Source organism: Botrytis fragariae, assembly GCF_013461495.1.
Source record: "Botrytis fragariae strain BVB16 chromosome Unknown tig00000163, whole genome shotgun sequence".
NCBI classification, from domain to species: Eukaryota; Fungi; Ascomycota; class Leotiomycetes; order Helotiales; family Sclerotiniaceae; genus Botrytis; species Botrytis fragariae.
Window position 1 is genome coordinate 77,054 of NW_023500999.1, and position 13,147 is coordinate 90,200.

General features: G+C 44.6%; 3 protein-coding genes across 3 annotated transcripts; 1 reads left to right on the forward strand and 2 right to left on the reverse strand.

Moving 5' to 3' along the window:
• Window positions 1-427: 427 nt before the first annotated feature.
• Window positions 428-1,752, reverse strand: Bfra_009638 (putative 37s ribosomal protein s5 protein; the record flags this gene model as incomplete). Its single annotated transcript, XM_037339979.1, has 2 exons — window positions 428-645; window positions 735-1,752. 2 exons carry the CDS (start codon window positions 1,750-1,752, stop codon window positions 428-430), a joined length of 1,236 nt encoding a protein of 411 aa, XP_037189202.1.
• Window positions 1,753-3,496: 1,744 nt separating this feature from the next.
• Window positions 3,497-9,071, reverse strand: Bfra_009639 (putative idc1 protein; the record flags this gene model as incomplete). Its single annotated transcript, XM_037339980.1, has 4 exons — window positions 3,497-8,015; window positions 8,114-8,425; window positions 8,480-8,606; window positions 8,663-9,071. 4 exons carry the CDS (start codon window positions 9,069-9,071, stop codon window positions 3,497-3,499), a joined length of 5,367 nt encoding a protein of 1,788 aa, XP_037189203.1.
• Window positions 9,072-9,444: 373 nt separating this feature from the next.
• On the forward strand, window positions 9,445-10,038 carry Bfra_009640 (uncharacterized protein; the record flags this gene model as incomplete). The annotated part of the gene is made up of 3 exons (XM_037339981.1): window positions 9,445-9,555; window positions 9,599-9,773; window positions 9,815-10,038. 3 exons carry the CDS (start codon window positions 9,445-9,447, stop codon window positions 10,036-10,038), a joined length of 510 nt encoding a protein of 169 aa, XP_037189204.1.
• Between the last annotated feature and the right edge of the window lie 3,109 nt (window positions 10,039-13,147).

The window sequence follows — 13,147 nt, forward strand, 5'->3', positions numbered from 1 at the left end:
GAGGGTAGACGGGAATGATAGGAGTTTCAGATCAGCTTATGGCGGCAAGATTTACACCATTGATCTCAGGACAGAGTCCATCAGTACGAGATATCACGAATTACAGTTGTCAGATCGAAACTCGGAAGGGAGGAATTGCTTCATCTGTCGTTTAGGAGTTCTGGACTAAGATACCCACACATAACATGTGTAATGCAACTTGCATATCAAAATCTTTTCTCATATAAATCTTTCCCCCATTGCAATATCATGAATTCATGCCATGTTTGCTTTTCCATATGCTTTTGTGCTCATTCCCAGCATTACGCCAGTCCATGCAAACGCACATTCATTTTCCGCATCCATCTTGTAGTACTCATACAATATGTAATATACATGTACATATTTCCTCTCTTTTGTTTCAGTGTATCCGCCCATCATGTACCCCTTATACCTTTCCTCCATAGTATACCTTCCTCACATCCACAAGTTTCTTTCCTCTTCCCCTGGCAATCTCGTCTGGTATCCTTTGTTTCATTAATGCTTGGTAGGTGGCTTTGACAGTGTTCATCTTGTTTCTCGAGCGTGGTACTTTGGCTGACAGGTCATGAATACCTACTGCCTTCGCCATATCAAAGATAAGTTTTTGACATCGGAGACCGAATCCTAAAATTTAAGAATGAATTAGCCCCTCTTATTGCCCCGCATTGCCAGAAACTCGACGTGAGAAGAGTGATATAAAAATTAAAACATACCTGGAGGTCTTGCCATAAGCTTAACTTCAACCGCACTAACCTTCCCTTCGACATCCCCATAAATCGTTCGTTCCTCATATCTCGGAATTGGTTGCATATTCTTAATAGCCGCAATCTTTGCATTATTATTCGTATCTTCCGGTTCCTGGCCCTTTGCCTCTCCTATACCTAGTCTACCTCGACCGTTTCCTGCGATTGCCAATACGTACATACTGTCGATTTTACCTAGACGAGTTTGATTGACAACTCGATGGCTGACCAGGATTTTGGTGTCAAGTTCGAAGATTTCATTCATGGTAAGTCCAGTCTGGTGACGCAATTTCGTATAAATTCCATCCGGATCCCTAGGATCAAGATTGTCCTCATCTTCCTCGTCCACCTCCCTTCCAATCTCCGCAGTCTGACCCGGGTCCTTTGTGAAATCCCCAGGAACCTGCGGGGCAATCGCAAAAGTACTTGGATCGCCCATTTCCTTCTGCAGCGCCTTCAGCGAATCCAATCTATTTGGCCTGTGCTTCTTTTCCCACTCCGGATCCTCAGGATCTATATCTTCAGGATTCTCCTCTATAACTTTATCCATGTACGCCACGAATTCGTCTCCGATCTTGTCCTGATCCAGCGTCCAGTTTGGATCAATTCGATAGTCCATGATCTTCTTGTCGATTACCGGTTGCGTCAAACTCAAATCATCCATATATTTTAACCTCCCCAAATCCGTCCGTATCACTCCATGACTTTTCAGATCATCTGCATCGACCGATTCCTCTGCAGCCTCAATGGCAGCAATTTGCTCTGGGGTATATCGTTTCCCTAACAAAGCCTTCTCTTTGTCGCTGTATCCAGGGTAGAGTTCCTTCGCGGGAGCAGCATCGAGCTCCGATTGTTTTATGCTAGCAAAACGGGCACGACGTCGTGCGGGGAGGGGAGTCGAGGCGTGGAAGTTTTGTCGTCGGGTGAGTGGTCGTAGGGAGGGGAGAGGCGCGTTGAAGAGACATCGCGCTGGACGGGAGACACTCATTGTGGGGTGCTTTGGGTGTTGCAGGTTTACTGCACGTCTTTTCGGAGCCCAATTCCTGGATTTCGAGATTCAGTTCGAGATTCATTTGGTGAGAAAATTAGTCGCTCGGACACTTTTTTGAGAGTCACGTGCCTGACCTTGCAGGGGTCTTGGGAGGGGGTTTTGTTGACTTCATCGCCGAATACTAGAGCTTGTTTACATAATCTAATATGATCTTACTAGTTATTACTAGAGACGTTTGATCATCAGAATCGAGGTCGTTCTAATTTGATATTCAAAATTGAATGCTACATTGCCATCTGATGATACTGGTAGTCAGACCATACGGAATATTGTTTTACTTTGAATTGGAAATGCTGTTCTATATGTAACCTTTCGTACCCAGATATTCATCGGTGCATGTAGTTTCGTGCGTGGGGCCACGAGTGATCTCAAGTGGTAGGAACGTATTCTGTCAAGACTTCTCTCAAGAAGTCGATTGTCTACACATCGTCTCTTATCCTGTTGAATCCAAAAGAATTAACTACACAAATACTTCATGACTTCCTCCAGGATACCTCATGAAGTTATCACAGCATATACATCTCAGTCGTCAACACCACCACCACATTATGCCACTTCCTATCACGTCGCAAAGAACATTACAGGTAAAAGTCATATTCGTCATTAAATTGCCAATTCATATCCCAATCGTTACTTTAAAGTTCAAACACTAGGGAATCCAAATAAAGCCTCGAATCAAAGATTCTCTCCTACTCAGCCGTAGAAAAAAGACAAAAACAAACGATGAACCAGCCGTGAGGCAAGAAGTATAAGAAAGACCACGCCCATTTGTATAACCGCACTCTTTTCCTCATGTCATTTTCGTTTTCCACTTCCAAGCTTATACTTACGTGTTATCCGTTTCTTGCCTTGTATCAAGCTACTTTAGGTACTGTGCTTTCATTATGTTCAAATTCTTGTCCTCATTCCTCAATTTTCCATCTGTGTTTTTTGCCCTGTGTCCATGCTGTCTTGCCTTCATTCTACTTTCCTTCAGGCCCCGTATCATGTCTTTGAAATCCCCTCAACTGTTCATTGGGCCCTCTCAATACCTCAATTCCAAATCAATGGAACAGGGTGGTACTTAGCCCTCCACTCCTGGCCGGAAAAAAACTGAAAATAATTGCAAGTGCGAAAGGGGGGAGCAGGAAGCAGCATACCATGCCAGCACCAAGCAACTGCAAAAAAAAAAAAAAAAAAAGCAAATGAAGAAATCATAAGTTTGGAAAAGTAAATATATATTCAAGGATAGTTCAGAAGTAGATATACAATATTATGAACAAATTTCTCTTTCTCATCAACAAAAATGCACCACGAATATCCATCAAATCAGTAGAGCCTGTCGCATCTCCTTTAAAGACTCATAATATCATCATAAGCCTGAGCCAATTTTTATCTTTCTGCTTCTTATGTAATCTTCTTTTTCTTGTTTGTAAATGACAGTCAAGAATGTTATGTGAACAATTTTCCAATCCAGCCCACCTTTTCGTTCATCAAATTAATGTTATGAGAATGTGAAATAAAGGCCGTTATGCGTTTGTTTGTGTTTAAAATCAGAAGAAATGAAAGTCATCGTTGAAGAAATAATAGAAAGGGTATCGAGATTCGAAGATGAAAAAATTGAAGCAATTTCAACATCAAGGGAAGAATACAAACGAAAGCAGAATAAAAACGCCACATTATGCGAAAGAAATAGAGATGATCAAATCATTCCACCTTCCATAGTCCCTTGATACGCAGCTCGCACTTCCATAGGATGTCTCTCCATCTGCATTCCACTCGAAGGAGTAGTTGTAACACTCCTATTAAGTGGAGGTGGTACAGGCCAAGTTGGGGGAGGAATACTTTCATATGGACTCCCACCATTCTCGGTTGGACTTTTTGTCACTCCTTTATCAACAACAGGACTCGAATTATTCCTACCACGGCTAGCGCTTCTCAAACGTTCTGCGGCTCGCGAAAATCGGTTCGACAATGAGTTGTCCGTCTCGGAACGACCGCGGTTATGCGTGTATATGTGAGAGACAGATGATGTGCGGCGACGTTCGAGAGTGGGTGGAATTGGAGGTGGTTCCATTATAGAACCAGAGTTCATTGTTGGTGAGGATAAAATGGTGGGAGTTTTGCTCTTGGGAATCATGGGAATTGGTTCGTCGTCCATTACTATTTCGATGACGCCGGAACCGGAAGAGACGCCAGAGATACCAGAGCCTGATGATACACCCGATACCATGGAGTTGGTGTTTGCATGTGGTCTATACAATGGAGCGGGGGGCGGTGGTGGGGGCAGAGCCAAATGTTGTAGTTGCGGAAGAAGAGGAGGAGCTGGTGGGGGTGGTGGTGGTGGAGGAATCAGATCATGGTTTGGATGGTGCATAGACATTGCTTGATTTGCCTCGATAGTTTCGTCGATTCCAGTCAACACATTTACAGGTCCACTTGCGTAAACCGGACTTCCACTTCTACTTCCGCTCTCACCATGGGGATCTCCGGAGATTTGTCTACGAGAAGATTGGGTGGGTGACATTCTTTCTCTGGTATCGGGTGTACGTCTTGAAGAACTGGATGGAATTGCGGCTTGAAATGCGGGATGTAGTGGTAGACCTGCTGGGATTACATTTGGCTTGTAGAAATTTTCTTCTGGGATCGGAGCTGAGGCAGATCGAGGTGGCATACGTCGAGGTGGCTGAGATGCCTGGTACACAGTTTTTGGAAGAGGCCCAAAGGTATCATGCGGACTATCAGATGAACTGTTGAAAACTGCTGCGCTCAATGTTGCTGCTGCTTGTGATGGACCCGTATCATATCTGTTCGGAATTTGAGGAACTTGTGGAATACGATCTGCACCATTACCTTCGGGATCATACTTAGGATGACGCATAGCTCTTGGGGTTGCTGGTAAACCGATCTGCACGGATGACTCTGGAGCTGAACCAAAACCGCTGTTTGGAGAAGTATTGTTTGGTGTAGTCTGTTGGCTTCTAGGAGCTTGTGGACTTGCTTTAGGAGGCGAATACGACGCTACTGATCCTTGCTCGGGGAAATTGGTAGAGGGACGATAAGCTAGTGGTGACAAGCCGCTCAGTTCTCCTGGATGAATGATTGGTGGCGCCAATGGTCTTTGAGCTAAAGATTTACGTCTTTCTTCAAGCTCTCGCGCAGCTTGTTCTCGCTTCAATGCTCGCTCATCTTTTGGATCCATCTTTTGCTGTCCAGGGGCCTTTTGTACTGACTCTGACTGTGTTCGTAAGTGAGATTGTGACTCAGTACCATCTCGAGTTAAGTATGGCGATCTTTGACCTTCCAATGGTCTTCGACTTGTAGATCTCTCACGACGTCTCCCATTTGGTGAAGACCCTCGAACAGCACTTGTACCACGCTCTCTGATACGGCTACCACTTCTCAATCTGAATGCAAGTTGATCTGCCTTTGCTGCCCGCAAGTCCTCGAAATCAGCAACTTCATCTTCCTGGTAGAATTTTGCTTGAGGAGAAAACGGCAACGGAGAGGAAGGAGAACGAACTGCTGATCCAGAACGTCCTGCGCTTCGGCCTCGGGCATCTCGACCGCCTACCCTAGTTTCAGGACTGGCTGGTCGGCGACTGGCGTTGCGACTTGTTTGACGGCTAGATGTTTTGCGTGGCTCAGGAGATTGTTTTCGGACTCGGCTAGCCTGTCTTGAAGATTTGAATCCCGTTTGACTATCCGTTCTGAACTGCTTGTCCTGAATCATGACTTCACTATCTGAGATTGCGGCGCCAAGATCTCTCAGGTCTTCAGGCGACATTGGAATAGGCGAGGTTGGCGAACGCTTTGCAGGTTTGATGTATTGGACGATATTTCTTCCTCTGTCTTCCGAAGTTTCTCTAGCCTTTGGCTTTCGGCTACTGCTGCGAGCTCTTCCGCTTCGATCTCGGCTAGCTTGCCGACTCCGTTGTTGTTTCTTATGATACGTGGCTGTATCCAAGCTATTGATGTATTGGTCAATGCTTCTGCCATGCAAGACTGGGCTTGTTGTTCTGAAACTTCTTTCGCTATTCAAAGGGCTTCGGGCATTACTTGAGGCTGAAACGGAAGCGGCTGATGATAGAGCAGCAGAGCTCAAAGGGTCGCCAATTGAGCGGTTAGTCCGATGATCGTGGCGGGATGACACTGTTGGTTCTGGAGATGACATGTAATCGCCTGTGATTATAGATTCCATCGGTGGCCACTGGATCTGTAGCCCATCTGGCTTACGATGTCGTGATCCGTTCCTCGTACGATCGTCTTGCTTCTTTAAAGTAAATGTATCTGGCGATGGCGAGGGCAATGGATTGGCAATCTTCTTTTGGGTCATGGGTGTCGTAGGTCTATTCTTTGTAATTGGAGTATATGTCGCCGAGCTTAGTTGCAATGGTTCCGCCTCCGCGTCACGGGCATATTGGCCGACTCGCTCCCGGTCTGAACCAGAATCACCAGGGGTTGACGGATTCAATGGCTCTAACCTGACACGAGGTATGACATCGTTAGGTGTTTCGCCGATGGATGGAAGACGTCGACGTGAGAAACCACCAGGTGTTGCCGTTCGTGCAGAGGCTGGTGTATGATATGCGCTACGATTACCTGGTCTCAAGAAAGCAGTATGTGCTGTATCACCACCTGGAGAAATAGCAGATTCCTCGATTGGTGTTGGGCCAGGACCAATCGGTGTCTTATCATTATCAATACCAAAGAACTTTGACTTCTGCTGTTTATCTCCGAAAGCAGTGATTAGTTTCAATGCCGACGTCTTCGCAATACTGCGCTGTGGACCTCTATGACTAGGAGGTGACAAAGGTGGGCTTAATAATTCGGGAATACTTTGGCTATGAATGTTGGTGAAAGTTGCAGCTTGAGCAGATGGTGATGTCCAAGGCTCCGACGATTCAGATGCTGTACAGGAAAAGCATCGAATAGCCAATTGTTGTTGACCGTGCTGAACAGCCCACTCGCCCCATTTTCGGATTAATGCGGCTTGTCGAGACCAATCCGATGGAAAAACATGACTCGTCAAAATTAATGCTTCCATGAAACGTTTGTGGGAGACGTATATCTCGATTGCATCATTTTGATCACCCATACCAATCATAATTGTAGCAGCAGTGTGGACATCTCCCTTTTCTAGGAGTCGTTGAACATAAGCTCTAGCGACCTTGGTTTGCGAAGCTTGTCCTCCAATTCCACTTAGGGCTAGAAGCATCCAGTCTGAAGAAGTCATTGATTCGGAGCTTGTAGCCATAATATCCAGCTCAAGATCGCCAATCCATTTAGCAAGAAGAACCCTATGAGTTGATCCCATTGGTGCTCTGTTCATCTCATCACGGATCAACCCCTCGACTTCTCCATCCCATCCAAATATTGTACTGAGCATTTGGATTCGAAGATCATCGTTCGTGAGATGGGCACTTTCTGAGACTTGTGGCTGACGGTAAGGAATATCACTTAACCTAGATTTGGTATACTTGAATAGCTCCACGACATGACTTCCTGACTCATCGGGGCTACGGAGTACTTCTTGTCTTAACCGAGATCCACGTTGTCGAGAACGATACGATCGTGCTGAGCTGGTATTACTTTGAGCATACGAGTCTCTACTTGATAGAACAGAAGGTTCTCGAGCAGTGCCAGTATGGATCGATGAGCCAAATGACATAGTTGTTGCTTCACTCATACCTCCACGTGATATAGCCGATAAGCCTGAAGAATGTTTTCCGTGATGCCGAGTATTATGTGGCCTTGAGTCTGCGGATGACCTAGTAGAATTTGACGTGCGACTTCTCGATGACACAGGCGATAATGTTTCGGAGCGGTCAGGCTCCATGGCCTCTACACGTAATTGCTGTTCGATTTCATCACCACGTCGAGCAATCCTAGCCAGCGGTGACATCCGATCGGAGTCACTTTCGGAGATGTCGATATTTATTGGTACAGCTGAAACTTCGGCTGCGACCGCTTGAGCGGCCTGCTGTTTCTGCTCTTCAATAGAAACAGGGGGAGAAGGTGGCAACAAATTGGCTGGATGTTGAACATTTGCCACCATTTGCGGTGGAGAATTAAGATCAAATTGCTGTGCCGTATTATTCGGTCCCAGCGTGAAGAGGGTTGCTCCTGGTCCGTAAACAGCTAGACCTTTCACAATATCCAGTGTCGGGACTTTCTCGAAAGTGACCTGTTTCGTTCGAACGTCCCATGACGATGTTTCCCTGTATCACACCTTGTGTAAGTGGTTGCTGCTAAGCGCGCGCCCATGGCCTTATGCAATGTGGGGAACAAATAAGGGGAGAGCACTAGGTTTACTTACCCTTCGGAAAACTGAATGATACGACCATTTTTTGACCAGCCCAGCCAATTAGGACCGGTTTGAAAATTATCGGATCGTTTCAATACCCGGACTACTTTGGCTGTGTCATTGCTAGTGGGTGATTTTGCTATACTCCAAACCCGTAGATCGCCGTCATTGGTTTGAGATGCTAACATGTCCGACTTCTGGCGTGACGATGATGCATGCCACGATAGTGTGACGATCGGAGATGGCCCTCTTGAAGTTGTCAAGTTGTGAAGAATTATGAATCTTGGTTGCAATGCTGCGATCAATAGAGATCCATTTGAAAATCTGTGACTAAATCAGCGAAAGTGCCCAAAAATGTATCGCTGGAATTTTACATACCCAATAGCATATGTCCTACAATCTGCTGCTGGTGCCAAAGCCGTAATTGGAATTTGATCTAAAGTTCTTGAGGATATATGCTCTGATGTGGTCGGTTCAAAAAGAATAACATTTCCTTGAGCATTTCCTGTATGAAATTCATCAGCAACAAAGCCCAGACCTCCATTACCCCGCCATACGCACCAAATGCAACATTTCCGTTGCGCATCCAAGCTGCGACCGTAAGATTTTCGTAACTCGCAAATCGGGCAATTTCGTCTCCCGTCATGCAATCCCATACAATTGCGGTTTGGCCAGCATCGTAACTCACTACTAATCTTCCAGCTCCTCTTTCACTAATATTATCCACCGCTAACAATTGTATCTCTTCTGTGTGTCTAGAAAACCGTCTTTCAATCTTAAGGGTATCGTGATGAGCGCAGACAACCGAATTTCCTTGCACATATAAGAACATCGATGCTGTCGCAGCACAAGGCTCGAAATCGCGAGGCACGGCGATTGGAGGCATACTGACTTCGGCCAATGTGGCTCCAGTACCTTTGGATGAGTGGCCGGATCTCATTGATATCGACCGGGTCCTTGCGACAGACATGGTGGTGATAACTTCAATATCTGTGGATCGAGCATCGGAATAGTTAGTCGGACCGCTGCATGAGTATTTTTCTGTCCAAAGGTTGACTACATGAACACATGAAGACACGACAAATCTGGGAGTCCAATGCTTCTTCTACTTTTGATAATAGAGAATGTCACTTACAGATATATCAGCTAGAACTCAGGCCTCTTGCCGTTCTCCCTCGCTGTTGTGCTTTCTGCAGTACAGAGGGCTGATCACTATCCACGCCCGATTCTATATCGGTTGTCCCATGGGATATTGTGTATGGCGGGCGGTAAAGAATAGCAGTGGGTAACTCTAGCTACCGAATCAATGGATGCGTTCTGCAGTGTCGCCGTGAACAACTGTGATGCGTGGTTGTGTTCCGGGGACTCGTTCTAATATTCGTTGTGCAATAGTCGAGAAGGAAAAGGTCAAGAACGTTCAATGTACAACTGTAATGAGGAGAATAAGTTCCAAAGTGAGTTGAAGTGAGTTGAAGTGGTACGAAAGCAGACTACAAGACATCAATAGCACTAAAAAGATCCTCGTCTCATGCCTGGAGCCAACCGAATCGCAAGACGGCAGATATGGCGCTTGTATGGGTACCAGAGAAAGCAGCAAAAGATCACTACACGCTATATGAAAAGATAAAAAAGACTGGAGACAAATTGACCCTGGAAAATGAGCACAATAACCGTATATGGCTTTTTTGGTGGTTAATAGCTTTCGTTACTAAGTCCGAGAGCGTTGTAGGGTTTATAGGGCACGATGGGACAGAGCGGCTAATCAAAGATTCTTTGAGCTATCAGTGGATAATGCGGAGACCAAATTAGAAATTGGCACCTGCGAATTTGTTCGATACGCATATCCAGCCGAACCATGGGATACAGAATGTGGTGTGGAAAGTGATGCGGTTGCGGTCCGGCTCATGTGTCTAGCACCAAGTAAGAAGTCGAGATAGACAAGCCACTATACCGTCTACATACCGCTTAAAGCAAACCCTGGTAAATAAGCTTCTAGCATGCTATTCAAGGGTTGACGCCCCCCTTCAATGGATGGATGGTGCTCGGGCTTGTATTCTCAATCCATTTATACCCTGTCAAATCGTTATGCATTCTGTCAGGGCTTTTGCGACCCTTTTTCGAGGCTGCTGACGTGCGTTACTTGATTTGCCTTTCTGATCAACGTATTGATAGAGGGGAGCAAGAATGTAATGATTGTGATGGTGACCACATACTGTATTCTTGGTCACAGCAAGTGGGTCAATGTATTTTGCATTCATTCAAATGTCAGAAATTCAGATTAGAAAAAGAATTAGGTTTGATATGAAAGACCCGGAATAGAGATAGTACGAAATTTGATGACTGGGAACAGTATACCGTCTTTTGAAGATAATTGGAAGCAATTGGTAACCTTACAATGGGGTAATCAAAAGAGAGGGGAAGATTCAACGTTAACATGCCTGGTCGATCATTAATTGGATAGTCGGGTTGACATTTTGGTGCAATGTACCCTCACCTGACTCTTCGAGTTGCGTTGAAAATGGAATATCTCGGCATAGTAACAATACCTGGTACAAGCCGGATACATCTATTGGAAAGCAGTAAGACGAATCATGGATTAGTATATAGTGTATAGTACCTCTATTCCAAGAGAGGCTGTGAGAAAGAGACATGAAAGGCCTTGTACTAGATAAGTACTAGGTAGTCACGTATCAAAGTTATTCTTAGGTGTACACGATTCTTGAATATGTACTGGACGAGATGATATCTACAGGTGGATATTCTTAATTTCTGTGATATGTACCCAACATCGAATAGGTACCCTATGAAAGAAAGATCCTCCGAGATAGTTAGACACGGATTCATGTTGCTCATGTTGTGTTGTACAAGGTGATGAGATGAGGAATGGTTGAACTCATCTCTTGATTCGAGTGATTGCCCTGATGAGAAGTGATATTGGTGATATTAGATTCTGAAAGATTCAAGGTTAATTGGTTAAATTGATGAAAATAGTTGAATCTGATGATTCTATTCGTTCAATTAGTTTCATTCTATAATTCCACCATTCCACTAATACCATTAGCATCGGATGGGCCCTTGTATCTGATCCTTGTGCTTTTGCTCCACGATGCTCCACGGTTTTCTCATCGCAAGGCACGTAAGCGCCATTACTGGTCAAAGCAGTACGGGATTATTCTTAGCGATATGTACGAGATGCAAGATGAATGCCATTCATCACCCAGAGTTGATCCTATCAGAGAAGGTAATTGCCATATCAATGGGCAACGGTACATGGTTGGCACGGCGTTTTTTTGACCATCGAGTCGTTGAGATGATATGGATGGTTGAATGGCGGCTTTGTATACCTTTTAAATGACTACTCGTACCTTGGTATTGTACATGAATTGAGTAACTAATGACTAGAAAGAGATTGAAAGAAGACGATTGGAAGAGAATTGAAAAGATGAGAGGATCAGACGAGTCCCACTAAATTCCACATATCTAAATATGAACAATTGATTGTTATCAACTCCGATTTCCGTCAGGTCATATCCATCTACTCGAGGCGCCAACAAAGGTGTTGTTCCCATGGCATGTTTCGTACAACCACGAAAGAACTTAAAGATGACATTTTATTGAAAAAATTCAATAACAGTTCGTTGTATTCGTTATACTCCTCGGCGACATACCATCTCTCAAAAATTTCCATTCCGACTTTACATTTGAGCCTATGTACGATTATATCCAAGGTAGCTCGGTAGGTAGGTAGTATCTTAGGGTTATTCATTCTCATTCAAGCTATTCACACGGAATATCATCCGATTCTCGTTACTTGCAGTTTGCATCGTGTCAATCTTCCGAATTCGATCAAAGCTACACATACCGGCTCTCCAGGTATTTTTCATCCGTCCGCCCATCCTTACATTCATCCATTCACCATCCTGATCTCTGATCAATCTATCTATGGTCAATCTCTGGTCCAAACTCAGTAGGAGCCGAAATAAAACCAACGGAAAGATCATCGTCCGTGGCCAGATTTTGATTGCAATTGCGCGAACGAACATGGATTCAGCACCTTCCGAGTTTCCCATTCCCCTGCTTTGAAGAATCCTTCCTATATTTGGGGGGGAAATAAAGGATTTGGAGAAAATCTAACTCCGGTAAGAGGGTAGCTCGGGTAGGTAATACGTGAGAACTGTAAAAGATCTCTCCTAAACCCGTGCAAACCTAGCGATGTTGTTGCTTGCTGCTGGTTAACCTAGAGGAAGGAAAATCTGAGCACATCCGAATCCGATAACAGATCCACCCCTGTCCCTATCCCATCCCATATCACACACAAATAAATTGAAATGAGTATCCAAGGGAAAAGGTGATGGCTTGAAAGTATAACAGCTTGCATCCTTCCGTCTGGATGAAAGTCTTTTATCATGTCGTATTCATTCCACGAATAATGGTTGCATGAGGGGTGACGGGATTGTGCTTGATTTCGTATATGATTTGCTATATCCATATTAAGACATTTGTGATGTGAAAACTTTTCCTCCGAATATTTATAGGTTTTTTTTACATTTCAAAGAGTCTAACTAACCTGGCTATCGGGGAAGTATGAGATATCATTTTCTACCTCTTAGAATGCTACTGAGACATTTCACGCGGGTGCCCAAGTGTGATTGAAGAACCATCTCTACATGCTTCCCTCATTTTCCATGAAATGCCCTCCTATCATTATTCGCTACTCCTGTACCGTCTCCTTCCTCACTACTCTCGCCAAGTCGATCTCGAGAATTCCCACGGTCAAATTATCGTCAATGAGGACCACAAAATTCAATCTTACAATGTAATGTATACATCCTATCCTACCTTACCTACTGCGTAATGTAAGTCTTACAAGAGCTCAACATGCACTGTATAACATAGATGTCCTTCGCCGCAGAACAAGGCACAGTACATTTTTCCTGCACTACACTGCGGCTACTGTACTGTTATGTATGTATGTACGATAGGACCACATGTCTGACCTACATTTGCTGCGGAGAGAGGATTTTCCGTATTGCATGCACCGTATCA